This window comes from Anomaloglossus baeobatrachus, chromosome 7 (assembly GCF_048569485.1).
Source record: "Anomaloglossus baeobatrachus isolate aAnoBae1 chromosome 7, aAnoBae1.hap1, whole genome shotgun sequence".
In the NCBI taxonomy this organism is placed as follows: domain Eukaryota; kingdom Metazoa; phylum Chordata; class Amphibia; order Anura; family Aromobatidae; genus Anomaloglossus; species Anomaloglossus baeobatrachus.
Window position 1 is genome coordinate 228,964,968 of NC_134359.1, and position 15,589 is coordinate 228,980,556.

Below are 15,589 nucleotides of genomic sequence, written 5' to 3' on the forward strand. Positions count from 1 at the left end.
GCGGTGCCGGCACCGGAGGACGAAGACGCCCATCTAAGCCACATCCACTGCAGCGACCGGTTTAGGTGAGTATTATAAAGTGTTTTGTGTATATTAGAATGCTGTATATAAGAGCCCGGTGTTGGTGGCTGCAGCTTATAGGGTAAAAAACTGGTGACCGGTTCCCTTTAAGCCCCCTTCACATGTCCGTGTTTCCAGTACGTGTGGCATCCCTTTAATTTCATGGATAACACATGTACTCATTATAACCTTTGCTGCTGACATGTCTGTATTTTACCGGCAGCACAGATACAAGTCTATGGGTCTGTGAAAAAAACACCATAGAATTTTTTTTATTCATACTGGATAAACAGAGACACGGATCCAAAACACTGATGACACCGGAACCGTTATTTCACCTACATGTTTCATACGGACATGTGAAAGAGGCCTTAGGGTATGTGCACACAATTTTGCTGCTAATTCTCTGATGTTTGCAGCAGATTTTACTGTTAGGGGGGGCTTTACATGTTGCGACATTGGTAACGATATATTATCGGGGTCACGTCATTAGTGACGCACATCCGGCGCCGTTACCGACATCGCAGAGTATAAACCCTAGGAGCGACTATCACTGATCGCAAAAACGTCAAAAATCGTTGATAGGTGACACGTCGCTCCTTTTCATAATGTCGCTGCTGCCGGTACGATGTTGTTTGTTGTTCCTGCAGCACCACACCGCTGTGTGTGAAACCCCAGGAACGACAAACATCTCCTTACCTGCCTCCACCGACAATGTGGAAGGCAGGAGGTGGGCGGGATGTTACGTCTCGCTCATCTCCGCCCCTCCGCTTCTATTGGCCGGCTGCTTTGTGACGTTGCGGTGACGCCGAACACACCTCCCCTTGAAGGAGATATTGTTCGGTGGTCACAGCGACGTCGCTAACAAGGTATGTGCGTGTGACGCTGCCGTAGCGATAATGTTCGCTACGGCAGCGATCACCACATATCGCATGTGCGACGGGGGCGGGTGCTATCGCGCTCGACATCCCTAGCAATTGCTAGCGATGTCGCAGCGTGTAAAGCCCGCCTTACTGTTCCAATAAAGGCCATGAAAGATTAAACAAGAAATATAGTGCCTTATAAATGGTAAGTCTGCAGCATTTTCTCCAAGACCCTAAAATAGTGTTGTAGAAATTCAATAAAGAACACAAGGGTTAACCTCTTGCTGATCAGTTTTATTTTCGGCTTGACCTGTGACCACAGGGTTGGGTTGAGCCATCTGTGGCAGGCAGAGTGCGGCTGAGAAGCTTCTGCTGCAGTTAGTTGTCCCACAGCCAGACACAAGACAGTGAAGAGGAGGGAGAACATGAAAGATTGCTTTTTAGATTATTCATTTTTTGTAATATGAGACAAAATAGTATAAAAAGAAGATTAAGACTCTTAATATAATCCTTTATGACAGGGAATCCCATATACTAGGCATAGATGACCTATTACGCATAACTAAAGCGAGAGGCAGCCTGACAATTAGCAGACGATATAAACGAGAAACACCTATGACGTCTTCATTTCCAAAGGCAATAAAAAGGCTCAATATTTCCAAGGAAAAATCAGGGTCAATTGTTTATGAAGTTATGAATGGTAGGCTAACTCTTTCAATCAATGCTCCGATGCGGAGCTCTTTGTGCATCCTTATAAGTATTGGTATTCGGTTGTGTATACTTATTATTGTGCCTGGAGTTCTTCGTGCGCTCGGTGTCTGTAATATCGGAACATTAACAGCTATGCTCTTATATCACTGGAGCTGGAACCCTCTGCAAACGTGGTGTAGGCCCCAAGGAGAGTCTGCTTCTCGTAATGGCAGTTTATTTGAGCGGCAGCATATTTAGGATAAATCTATTACAGCTGATGCGGAGGATTCAGTAATGCACACGTCAGCGCCGGCTCTTGCAGCTTTACTAAACTTGCTGAAATTGCTCAATAGTTCTTCCAGTGTGCGGAAGCTTTACTTTCAGTCACATAAGTCTGTTGCTTAACCACGTAGAATTCTTTCCAGCCAAAAAGTTATGTAAAAACCAATCCACAGAATACAAGAATAAACGGTGGCTTTAATATAATGTACGGGAACCTTGAGGGCTACTATAAGGTTACTAAAGATAAGTCAGACCTTCATCGAGCTAACATGGCTGACGCCCCCGCTGACATGCAGCACACCAACAATGCATGTTATTTTTACTAAATTGGGAGATAAGTGGCTGCCAAGGCCTTAAGGAGACGCTTATCTCAGAAAAAAAACACAAAAAGGAGCCAGATAGCACAAACCCAACTTGCCTGATAGTTTCCCTTAACTACAGACATTGGATAATTGTTTGCATGGCAATGGGACTTTTGGCCTGCTTTGTGTCTAGGTGAGCCAAATATAATGCAGTGGTACAAAATCACAAAGTAAATCTGACCGTTAAATCGACCCCGTCCTTGTCACTTATAGGGGCAGACAGGTCTCTGAAATATAAATCCATCAACACTTAAGGGTATTTTACACGCTGCGATCTCGCGTACCCGCCCCCATCGGTTGTGCAACACGGGCAAATTGCTGCCTGTGGCGCACAACCTTGTTAGTCCCCGTCACACGGACTTACCTGCCCTGCGACGTTGCTCTGGCCGGCGAACCACCTCCTTTCTAAGGGGGCGGTTCATGCGGCGTCAGAGCAACGTCACACGGCAGGCGTCCAATAGAAGCAGAGGGGCGGAGATGAGCGGGACGTAACATCCCGCCCACCTCCTTCCTTCCGCATTGCCGGTGGAGGGAGGTAAGGAGATGTTTGTCGTTCCTGCGGTATCACACATATTGATGTGTGCTGCCGCAAGAGCAACAAACAACATCGTAACAGCAGCAGCAACGATATTAAGGAAATGAGCCACGTGTCAACAAGCAACGATTTTTCACGCTTTTGTGCTCGTTAATTGTCACTCATTGGCGTCACACGCTGCAATGTCGGTAACAGCGCCGGATGGGCGTCACTACCGACGTGACCCCGACTATATATTGTTACCGATATCGCAGCGTGTAAAGCACCCTTCATACCTTGTATCTGTTGCTGCATTCTCAATAAATTAGTGCTTTCATTTATATGCAAATAAAGCATTAAGTGCTCTGGGTGTGACAGAGCACTTAACAAGTGTCTGCCTCATGAGGTTGTTTCCCTGAAAATCAACAGCCTTGTACTGTCTAATATCGGCAAAAAAGACTGATGACAGTCCCAAAATGCAGTCTGAACAGGTGCAAAACTGAACATGACATATAATAACAAAAAAAAGGATAGCTGCACTCTGAAATGCTAAAGCATGTAAACAATGAATGCAAGAATATAGATATGCACCCTATATTCTTGTACTCATTGTTTACATGCTTTAGCATTTCAGAGTGCAGCTGTCCTTTTTTTTGTTATTACTGTCTAATATCTTTGCCCGACACCGACGTCACACAGTGAGCGATCATTCAAGCTAAAGAGGATGATGCTGGGTGGAGAAACAACCCTATAATGTAGAGGTTTATTTAGTCCTCTGTCACCCCAAAGCATTTGTATATGAATGAAAACACTAATTACTCGGAAATGCAGCAACAGATAGAAGACTTAAAGGTGTAGATTGATTACCATTTGAAATACCTGCTTCCCCATATATGCAGTTTAAGGAAGAGTTTGACCTTGATATTCCTTTAAAGGAACGTTCAAAAAACCTCATATCTAGGGCTGGACCTAAAAGGAGTGTAAGAAAACCAAAACTATAAACCATACACTGCCCACCAGACCATGCACTACGTATAACACTTTGTGTCAGTTCTTCTTGAAGTATCCTTGAAATTAATCCTATATCATTAAAGGCACTAATCTCATAATATGGGGCTACTTACTAGGACAAACTTTTCTTGTTCCCCATGTTTGCCGCCATTAAAATAAAAAAAGCTTATACTCACCTAAGCTGTTGTTGCTGTTCCATTGGTGCCGACACTCACTCTCCCCAGTTTTGACGTCACGCGAGCCCAGCTCCCAATCATTGTAAGCATCACTGTCCCAGTTTTCAGATGTATCAATAAGAAGTGAGTGGCCAGCCGCAACTGTCCCGTCTTCTTGATTACGTATTCGTCTAAAGGCAGGGGGGTATGAAGCCAGTGGTGATTGGATGCCGGCTCGCGTGACGTCGTGAGCTCCGGGAGAGAGAGTGTTGGTACAATTGGAACGGCATTGACAGCGGAGGTGAGTATAAGTTTTTTTTTTTTAATTTTAACGGGGGCACTCATGGAGAATGAGAAGGCGTTGGCCAAGTAGTGGACAACCTCTTTAAGTCTCCGGTGGCACCAAGATCTGGATGCAACTGCAACCTGTACATTCCCGAAATGTACACCCCTGAGCAAATACACAATCCTAGTTGGTTTCCATGCAAAATACCAATTGAGGTCATCTCAACATTGGCGTTTGCAAAATCATTTGGTTGCATATAACCAATTTCACAAAATTACCAGAGTTAATTTTTTCAGTATAGTCCACTAATAGTTCATACCTGAATATTAATGTTGGATGAGGGAGAGACGGACTCGCTGAGCTTGATCTCTCCAGGAGAAGCGGCTGATCCCTGAGATTCTTGGCTTGCTGGTTGTTCTGGTGAGAAGGCATCACTGTCCTCATCAAATGAGAAAGCATCGGTGTTTTCAGGATAATCTAATAACATAGAATATAGTCACTACCCACTACAGAATATAGTTACCGATCTAGCGCTACCATATCTGCCTTATTTGCTCTAATCCAGATTATATTCCAAAGAAATCACACACCGTCAATCATAGCTATAATACATGACATTTGCAGATTGGACACAAGTCCGGTCAGAGCTGGATGAGTAATAATGACTTAAAGGGGTCGTCCACTACTCTTACATTGATGGCCTATATCCTTAGGGGTAATTTGCACACTACGACATCGCAGGTGCGATGTCAGTGGGGTCAAATCGAAAGTGACGCACATCCGGCGTCGTTGTCGACATCGGAGTATGTGAATTGTTTTTACTACGATTAACGAGCGCAAAAGTGTAGAAATTGTATGATCTGTGTAGCGTCGGTCATTTCCATAATTTCGCTGCAGCGACAGGTACGATGTTGTTCCTCGTTCCTGCGGCAGCACACATCACTGTGTATGAAGCCGCAGGAGCGAGGAACATCTCCTACCTGTGTCCCGGCTGCAATGAGGAAGGAAGGAGGTGGGCGGGATGTTTACGTCCCGCTCATCTCCGCACCTCCGCTTCTATTGGCCGCCTGTCGTGTGATGTCGCTGTGACGCCGCACGACCCGCCCCCTTAGGAAGGAGGTGGGTCGCCGGCCAGAGCGACGTCGCAGGGCAGGTAAGTGCATGTGAAGCTGCTGTAGCGATAATGTTCGCTACGGCAGCAATCACAAGATATCACTGCTGCGACGGGGGCGGGGACTATCGCGCTTGGCATCGCAGCATCGGCTTGCGATGTCATAGTGTGCAAAGTACACCTTAGGATAGGTCATCAATGTCTGATCGGCCGGGGTCTGACACCCCGCACTCTAGCCGATCAGCTGTTCTTAGTCCAGGTAGTGGCAGCAAGAAATGCTCAGTTCCAGAACTGCTCCGTCTTCTGATAGTGGCCATGGCCAGGTACTGTACATCCGCCTCCTATTGATTAGAAAGAGAAATGAATGTGTAGTACCTGGCCGCGGCCACTATTAGAAGATGGAGCAACGACGGAACTGAGCATTTCTGGCTGCCGTCACCGGGACCGAGAACAACTGATCAGCAAGGGTGCGGATTGTTGGACCCCGGCTGATCAGACATTGATAACGTATGCCTAAGGATAGGCCATCAATGTAAAAGCAGTGGGCAACCCCTTTAATAAAGTAGATATCTAATATAGCATGAAGCAATGTGAAGTATCTCCAAGATCGTAGATATCCCGGAAAAAAAACTAGAAAAATGTCCTGCAAAAATGCTGCTCTGATTGGCAGCTACATACTGCGGCTTTACCTGGATTATGCTACGTGTACTGTGATCTGCAGTGAGACAAGAGGTGAAGCTAAGGAGTACCATCCTCCGCTCTTCATAGCAATTTTGCAGTTGTTCTGCCTTTCCTCAAGTTTCACCCCATGCCTTCTGCTCATCACTAATCTTTCTCTTTTTGGAAAACACAGATTTTATGTTTCATGATTTCATCCAAAAGTTCAACGTTGCCTGGAGGAAACCATATGCACAGTGTGCCAGCCATAAATCTGACAATAGTGCTCGGTGACAGCTCTGTGACATGTGCTGTGGCTTCCTGGTGGCTAAATTGTAGCTAAGCTGTGGAGCCTTTTTTCATATGTTGTAGACCCTTAAATGTGCCGTAAATTAGTGAGGTCCCGGTTTTGAAACGCTCTTTGATCCCTCAAAATACTGTTCAGGATGCAGAAACGCTCAGCTCCTGCCCAAGCACACATACGCAGCGGTACACGGAATCACATGCTTTACATTACGCTCGCGCCCTGCTCTGTGCATGTCTGCCTCTTGACCTCAGAGATGCTGAAAACTATTTTGACCTGCATTTTGAAGATCAAGTGTAGGGGTAAAAAAAATTGGGCACTTTTTCATCATGCAATATAATTTCTTCTCAATGAAGGCCTATCTGTGCACGCTCTGAGAACAAGTGCACGCTCAGCTGAAATGAGTGTATATGTGTATAGGTCAGACAGCTATTTAAGGTGTATAATCCAAGTTTTCTTAATAAAATTCTGCAAGCCGAAGAAGAATATCTATCCTGCACACCAACTAGAGGACAGACTAACCAGAAACGAACAGTAGAAATTGCTGACGAGATGAAGATGGAAGTAACCAACTCCTATCAACAGGTTATCCTTTCTGGGAGCAAAACATAAGACAGAACCTAGCCAGGTTTTGTTTTTCACTACATGCCTATAATAGCTTCCTTAACGCTGGAGTCCACGGGAAGGATGTTCTTCTCTACCAGCTCCATTGGTCCGGGCCTTTGGGCAATCTTTTCATTGAGATCATCTGCCAGTCGTGCCCTCTTTAATTTCATTTGTGTCGCCTGCAGGGATGGCTCAGCATGTGTCTCTGCACACAAAGAAAAGCACGTACAATTATTTCTTTCACAGAGAAGAAGACGGAGATCATACTGAGAATGCTGTCACTTAAAGTTATCTAATACCTTAACTCATTACATTTTTTCTTGATCAATCGGGCTATTATGTGCCACTTAATGCATCCATAGTCTTATTATAGTAATATAACTCTTATCAAGCAGATAGCATCAATTGGTGCCAGCAGCAGCTCTGATGTTACATCCATCAACTCCTCTCCCCAGGTTTACTATGCTCTACTCTATTACTACAAGTTCCATCATGCATTGCAGCAGCCTGTGAGCCAGCACTTAGCATGCCCCCTCCATTCTCCTTCCTGCGCTGTTGAAGATATTGGGAGATACCAAGTGTCAGAGTGGCCCAGGGTAGGTACCAGCCCATCTGGCAATTGCCAAATGGCCAGTATAGCAGTACTTGCTATTCAAATTTTGGTGATTTTCAGCTGTTTACATCAGTGATTAGATTACCTAAATCCTTTGCTTTTGAAATGCAGATCAAAGCACTTTACTAGCAAAGGTGTCGGTCCCTGTAGTACTGCCGAATGAAATTGTCAGCTCCGCTTGTGTGAGGCAGACTATTTGTGTCTTCAAGACGCATGTTCAGGCAGCTATAGTATAATAACTTTCACAAAATAACAATCAACTTCCAGGTTTCACGATCCAGTGGACAGTAAAAAGTAAAAGCTAAACTCTGATGTCTATGGACAAAAACAACACTCTTCCACTGATCCCCTTCAGGCTAAACATATTCTGTAGGATCACGGAGACCACCAGCAACACAAGTAAATCAAATAATAGCATTTGCATCAATTATTCCTGACAGTTATGGTTGGGAGGTGACATTTTGCACTTTTAGTAGAAAGTAGATGAAAATACATCTCCATAAGCAAGAAAGTGCCACACGACACCTGTATTCATAATGGGTGAGATTGGAGCGCCCCGGGGGGTGACTGCAGTAAGTAACATATGGTAATTGCTTCTCAGTGCATCATTAAAAACTTGCTTCCCACATATTCCAGATGGTGGACTTTCACATTAGAGGTCGTATAGTTGACAGCATCATTATACCCATCAGTAATGAATGTCTCATGATGTTCTAAATCCTGCGCTGGACAAATCCCAGAATCCAACATTCTCAGCAATTTGTTTTGGATTGTTTCGTATTTCTCCTAAAAATATCTAACTGCCTTCTGGATTGAGATATCTGGCCACTAATTTCTTTAGTATTTCTCCAACCTTATTATTATATATAAAACTGCATGTAAACTGTACGGTGTGTCACCTTGAGTCTGATACGGGAAAACGGTAGTAGGGGAGTAATGAAGACAAAAAATAATGCTAGAAGCATTCACTGTCCAAAAATATCCCCAAATACTCTGAGGTCAGACCTAGAACAATTTACTGGATACCATTTTTTTTGTTTATTATTACGGCAATGTATACATTGCTTGAGTTGCAAAACTGGAACAGTTTGCTACCTACAGTATGTATTATTTATTACTGCTTATATAGCGCTATCATATTCTGCAGCGCTTTATATACATACTCTATGTATTCCTCAATGGAGCTCACAGTCTAGATTCCCCATCAAGTATGTCTTTGGAGTGTGGGAGGAAAGCGGAGAACCCAAAGGAAACCCACACAATCAAGAGGAGAACTTGTATCATCGGTGGGACCCCATCACGGCAAAGCAACAATAACCACTGAGCCACCGTGCTGCTCTACACTATACATTACAAAATACACTCCTTCTATGCCTCTTGAACTCCAAAATAATAAGATATTTTATGAGTGCTCGGGAAATCAATACAGTACACACTTATATTATGTGTACTTAAATAATTCTCTTTTATTAGTATATGGAACCAGTTTATATAGCGTCATAGACAAAAGAAAAGTTCCCTCTGACCTATGTGCCAAAAAGAGCTGTAGGGGCGTGAACGGAAATGTGAAAGCTCCCCACCCATCAGTATTAGCTGAACCCTATGACATTATTAGCCATACCCTATGACATCATTAGCCATAAGACAAGATGGACATTATAAGAACAAAATGGATTCTGTTTCCATATACAGTGGAACCTCGGTTTACGAGTAACTTGGTGTGCGAGTATTTTGCTATATGAGTAAAGCTTGCTGTAAATTTGTAACTCAGTTTTCGAGCAAGCTTTGCTGTACAAGCAAATACTCGCTACACACACTTCCGGTTCCGTACTTTCACTGCGCTCTAACCCGCTCTTGCAGTCCGCAAAAACACACACAAATACACACACATATTATGCTCACCTTACTTTCCGTTCTCTCGCTGGCCTCCTGGTTTTTGTAGTCCACAGGTACAGTATGTGTATCCGGCAACCATCGCGACGATAGAGGAACTTCGGCTGTCAGCGCTTCTCAAAGGCAGCATGCTAACCAATCAGGGACAACCGGCTCGTGCCTTTGACGTCAGTGCGCTGGCCAATCAGAAGCAAGCGGCACCTGCTTATGACGTCTGCTGCTGATGCATTGACTGGGGGAAGCTCTGGCATCGGTCGCGATGGTTACCGGATACACATACCTGCGGACTACAAGAACCAGGAGGCCGGCGAGGGAAAGAAAGGTAAGGTGAGCATAATATGTGTGTGTGTGTGTGTGTGTGTGTGCGTGTGTTTGTGTGTGTGTGTGTGTGTGTAATGCCACAATAGGGGACCAGGATGGTACATTGCACAAGTTGAGGAACAAATTGTCTGAGCTTGCATAATTTCCTATGGGGAATTTTGCTTTGCTGAACGAGTAACTTGGTTTACAAGCACAGTCCCAGAACGGATTGTTCTCGTAAACCAAGGTTCCACTGTAAATATTTAGGCATAGTGGCCAAGCCAATTTCAGGAGGACACCTGCAAAATCATTTTACATTAGATTCATAATTGAACTATAATAAACAACTACTATTAAAGGAGTTATGCCCTAAACGACACATATATGTATGATTATTGCATGTTTGATTGCTGGGGGTGCAACTGATCAGGAGTCCTTGGTCCTACAGACCATTGCTCCTTCCACTGTCGATAGGAGTGCCAGACACACGTGCTCACTATTACTCCCTTCTCGCAGGACTTTAGGTTCTCCATTTTTGGGATTTAATGGAGCAACCGATTCTGTAGATAGGTGATAAATGTCGTTATAATGGCACAACCCCTTTAACGTGAAAAACTATCAGCATGGAAATTTACGTCTTTCCCAACATTGACTGCGCCCTATTTTCACACTTGTGTGTGATAAAGTCACACGACCCACCAGACCTGATGATCCAGTCTGCAGCTGTTATTTTATGTCCCCTGACAATAGACTCATTTACCAGGAGAAACGCCTGTGAGGTAGGAAGCGATTCTCATCATCAGAAAAGTTGCTTGTTACAGCAGCACAGAACAAAAATCCAACCAGATGATGACAGATGCAACAATCATAGACTTCACTGATGCTTGGAGACAACGCACAAGACCTGCTGGACTAGAACACCCAAAAACAGGAAATACATGAATTTAGCCCCATCCTCTACCCTGAGATTTTCTAATGAAATGTGAGCTCTCCATCCAATTATTATTCAATTCATCCTCTCCTAAATAACTGGATCCATAGAGGAGCCTGAAGAAAGCTCCATGCTAACCACGAGGGGCCTGGTGAAAGCCTCACGGTGACTTACTGTGGTAGGAACACTTTGTAGGATAGTGGACAAAACTTGACGCCATATTCACCGACACATTATTACTTCCCACCTGTATGTAACCTGTGGTCCTAACCTCCTTATTTTTTATACATAAGCCACGATGCGAAAACACCATCTAAACCAAAGAAGATGGAGTACAATACAAGAGAACACGGGGGTCACAGACATAGAAAGCAAACGGAACAGAGACGTCTCCAAGTATTATCCATAGATATCCAAGAGGCCTCTGAGATTTCTCACATACGTAACCCCTTCAGATCACTTAGAAAAAAATATATATATTAGGGGACTAGATGCTGTTGGTTTAGGTTTGGCCTTCAGAGTTGATAATTGTAAGGATGTCTTAGAGGGAGTGTAGACTAACTTAGTTTCCTTCAAGGGGACTTTGCTCTCAGTACTGTCTGCAAGTGAAAATCTAAGGGGAAAACTTTTCTTCTTGCGGAGACTGACAAACCAATCTGGTTGCCAGTGAAGAGTCTTATAGCTGCAATGCTCCTCTGGGAAAGATTCAAACTGTCTCTTCAGGGAAGAAGGAGACAAACTCTAGTGCCACCTATTGGAAGTAGCAATCCAAAAAGTCAAAAGTGACCCTTTAATGAACCTTTTCATATGACTTAGGATTTATGCCAGATCAGAACCTTAATTTGCAGTCATGGCGTTTCGGGGTGATTGCCCCTCGTCAGTGCAAAGTATGAGATATGATCTGGCTGTGAGAGAAACTATAGTGGGGTCCAAGGGGAAAAGTTTCTCCTTGCGGAGACTGACAAACCAATCTGGCTGCCAGTGAGGGGGTCCTGTAGCTACAATGCTCCTCTGGGAAATATTCAAATTGTCTCTTCAGGGAGGAAGGAGATGAACTTTTAGAGTTAGGCTATGTCCGCACGTTGCGTATTTGCATGCAGTTACGCTACGATCTGCACGGCAGCGTAACTGCATGCGTCCTGCGTCCCCTGCATAATCTAAGAAGATTATGCAGGAGCTGTGCGCACGTGGCGTCTTAGAGCGCAGCGCTTCGGCTGCTGCCCGAAGCGCGCGTTCTAAGAAGTGACATGTCACTTCTTTCCTGCGCTCTGCATGCAGCCCCCGCTCTGTCAATGGGAGGGGCTGCAGTCAGAGTGCATGAAATCGTTTGTTTTTTTTTCATTACGGACTGTTTCTGCAGCGATTTGAAGCGCATGTGTGCTGTTCAAATCGCTGCAGAAATTTCTGCAGGGACAGTACGCAACGTGCGCACATAGACTTAGTCTCCTTTCTGCCTGAAGAGACAATTTGCAAGCGAAAAAACAATTATGTGAGTGTACACTCCCGTACAGTGTGTAACTCCAAGAAACAGGAGAGGCCTAAGTGTGAGCGTGCACTCACATGAATGCACTTTCAATAGCGGACAGTGCTGGTGGGGGGGGGGGTTGTCAGAAAAAAGGGAGGTATGGAAAAAGCAGGTGCTCAGCCACACAAAGGGCACACCAACCACCCTTATCTGTAGGTGTGAATACTTATGGGGCACAGCTAAATGGAAAGTCTCAGAATATATGTTAATAGCAAGCAAATAAATAAAAATTGTTCAGGACCAAAGTATACAAATTAATGTAAAAATTGAGGACCATAAAGCATAAAGTGGAGTATTTTTACTGATGGCAGACATGTTGGACACCAAGGATCTTATTCAATCCTGTAGACAAAACTGTATCTAAGGCCCCAGCCACATGTCCCTGGGAAAAAACAAATATTTTACAAGGTCTGTGGTGTGTGGTGTCTGTGTCTGTGTCTGTGTGTGTGTGTGTGTGTGTGTGTGTGTGTGTGTGTGTGTGTGCTGTTCGTGCGACATCCGGATAATACACGAACAGCACGAACTTGTATACTTGCCTGTCTCCGGCGCTGCTGTTGCTTCCAGGTCCACAGTCAGTGCAGTGAATATTCATGAGCATAATGAGTGGGCCTGGAAGCAACAGCAGCACCAGAGACAGGTAAGTATAAAAATATGTTTATTTCTCAGAGACAGGTGTTTCCTCCAGTACGTGTCACAAGGATCACATCAGTGTGTGGTCCGTGTGACCCCCATGCTGCCGATAGAAAACAGACATGTCACCGTGTGCTCCACAAGGACACACCATTCGTCTCAAAACATGAGACGTGTGCGCAAGTCCGTTGATTTAATGAGTCTTTAGGTGTCACATAGACTCTTGTACATGTGAAAATGGATGTCACAGGTACTGGAGGGACGGATGTGTGAAGGAGGCCTAAGAGGAGGTTCTAAGTAAGGAAATGATTATTATTCCTACCTTCTAAGATGTGCATCCTCACAAGCTCAGAGCGCTCGGGACGGCTGCGAATCTTGTGCTTCAGGAAGTTCTCAGTCTGCACAGAGAGTAAAAGAAGAAATCATAAGTCAGTGTATAACCGGCTATTTCTTCATGTATCCACATTGCTTTGCCTACAATCCAGAGTTTGGCTAACCGCTAATGTACTTTATAAGATATTTATAGCGTGTCTTCAACATCATTTTTAAGTGTTAATCCACTTGTGAGATTTCTATTTCTCATATATTAGGCATTAATTCTTACCCTGGCACGCTCCAAGCTTTTGATCTGCTCGTGAAACGCAGCAGGGCTTTTTAAAGCTGAAAATGAAGGAAGACAATGTTAGCTTTGGCAAGGAGCAATAGAAATACAATGCAAGATTTGTGTATACACATGAAGGATAAAGCTGACGGAAAAGACGTATTTGGAGAGATTCAATTTTATCGCATAATTGTAGAAAATAGATGTTTTTTGCCCATAGAGCATTCGGCTGTATTCACATATGGCTTCTGCACATGAGAACGCAGTGCTGCCTTTCTTATCACGCTCCGTAATAGTATTGAGCCAAGATACACTGGGCAAAGCTCAAGCCCAAGATTAGATTAACGAGGTTCATTGTGGACATGAGGCTCACTTTTTCATTTAATAGGAGAAACCCCAGCACACAAAAGGAAATAAAGAGATAAATTCACTTGTATTCAAAAATGATTGACAAACTGCAAAAAGTGAACCTTGACTAGAGCAACACGAACGTTTTGGCTTTTACGCCTTTTTCAAGGTTGCTGCTTAATGCAAAGATACAGGATTGTGTGGGTCACAGTGGACGACCGTCTCTGAGAAAAGACAAGGTGCTTCACATTTTGCAGTGACAAATATCAGAATGGTGGTGTGAGGATGGAACAGGAGAAAAAAAGTGGAGTAAGGAACGCCTGCAGAGGTTGCCCAGGAAAGTCTGTAACAGCGGTGGTGTTCCATCCTCACACCACCACTCTGATACTTGTCACTGCAAAATGTGAAGCACCTTGTCTTTTCTCAGAGACAGTCGTCCACTGTGACCCGCACAATCTTGTATCTTTGCATTAAGCAACAACCTTGAAAAAGGCGTAAAAGCCGAAACGTTCGTGTTGCTCTAGTCAAGGTTCACTTTTTGCAGTTTGTCAATAAATTCACTTGCATTCAAAAATTCTCTTTATTCCCTTTGTGTGCTGGAATTTCTACTATTTAATTTGTATATACTCTTTACCCGTCAGCACCGAATTCTAGCAGTTGAGCCAGATTTAATTAGTCCTATTCACTTTTTCATTTAGGCCATGTACACTAAATGAGGACACGTACGAGACTTCACGAGATGAGGGCCTAGTCATAGAGTCTGAAGTCCAGACATCATTAAAGAGGACCAACCACTAGGATTTTCCTGTATAAACTAAAGCCAGTGCTATACTGGCGCTATCATGCTGATTCTATATATACCTTTAGTTGTGAGATGGGATGAATACTTTCTGAAATACAGGCAAGTAAAGTTTGTGAAATTCACTGATATTTGATTGATAGGTGCTGCAGAATTTCTAATAGGTGGGTTGGGTTTTGCTAAGTACCGTATTCCCACCCCTGTCTGTCTGCTGTCCTTCCTCCCCCTATAATAACAGAGACAGGGGAAGGAAGGACAGGCAGCAGGGTGAGAATAACTAGCAAAACCTGACCACCCTATTAGATATTCTGCTATCAATCAAGTAACAGTGCATTTCACAAGCTTTACTTGCCTGTATTTCAGAAACTATACATCCGATCTCACAACTAAAGCTATGTATAGAATCAGCATGATAGCGCCAGTATAGCACTGGCTTTAGTTTATATAGGAAAATCCTGGTGGTTGGTCCTCTTTAAGCAGATTCATACAATATATACAGATGAGCAACGCTAATTCCTCCGTCTCCTCCAGCTCGAAAATCCGACAGGAATGTCCGGTTATTTTATTCTACCGTTCATTTACCCACATCCAGATTCACAAGACACAACTGGTCACCAATATAATCCTGAGCACTTTCAGCTGTTCTTAACCTGGCCTTAACCATAAACTCAACATTTTATAGGATCCAATTAATTTTCCGCACATAAGTCATAACGTATAATCATTGGGAAGCTGAAACCAATAAATCTAACTCATTTACACTCATGTACCTTAATTATTCTGATCTATATATTTCATTTCTGGGTAGTTTTATAGGTATTATTTTTCCACTAAGCAACTACCTGGTTGTTCTTTTGGTATTAAATTCAGTTTCTTTTGAGTAGTGGTCAAAATTGTAGGTTTTCTGATCTATATATAAGGATATTAAATAAAATACCCAGTAAAGTGTAACTAACCCTTTGTAATGTTTTGTCATCTTTCATTCTTCTTATAATTGCAACCATAAAAGTGGGGTTCTAAGACCCCAATAAAAATTTTCAACCGCCGA

At 43.6% G+C, this 15,589-nt stretch overlaps 1 protein-coding gene across 4 annotated transcripts in view; it reads right to left on the reverse strand.

Moving 5' to 3' along the window:
• Positions 1-15,589, reverse strand: part of MRTFB (myocardin related transcription factor B) — a 406,942-nt gene that overhangs the window by 70,604 nt on the left and 320,749 nt on the right. For all 4 annotated transcript variants that reach the window (XM_075317934.1, XM_075317938.1, XM_075317936.1 and 1 more), the window contains 4 exons: positions 13,398-13,453; positions 13,116-13,191; positions 6,945-7,106; positions 4,543-4,700 (listed from right to left, as the gene is read on the reverse strand). In XM_075317934.1, the coding sequence (XP_075174049.1) occupies positions 4,543-4,700; positions 6,945-7,106; positions 13,116-13,191; positions 13,398-13,453 (452 nt within the window). The remainder of the gene's footprint in view (positions 1-4,542; positions 4,701-6,944; positions 7,107-13,115; positions 13,192-13,397; positions 13,454-15,589) is intronic.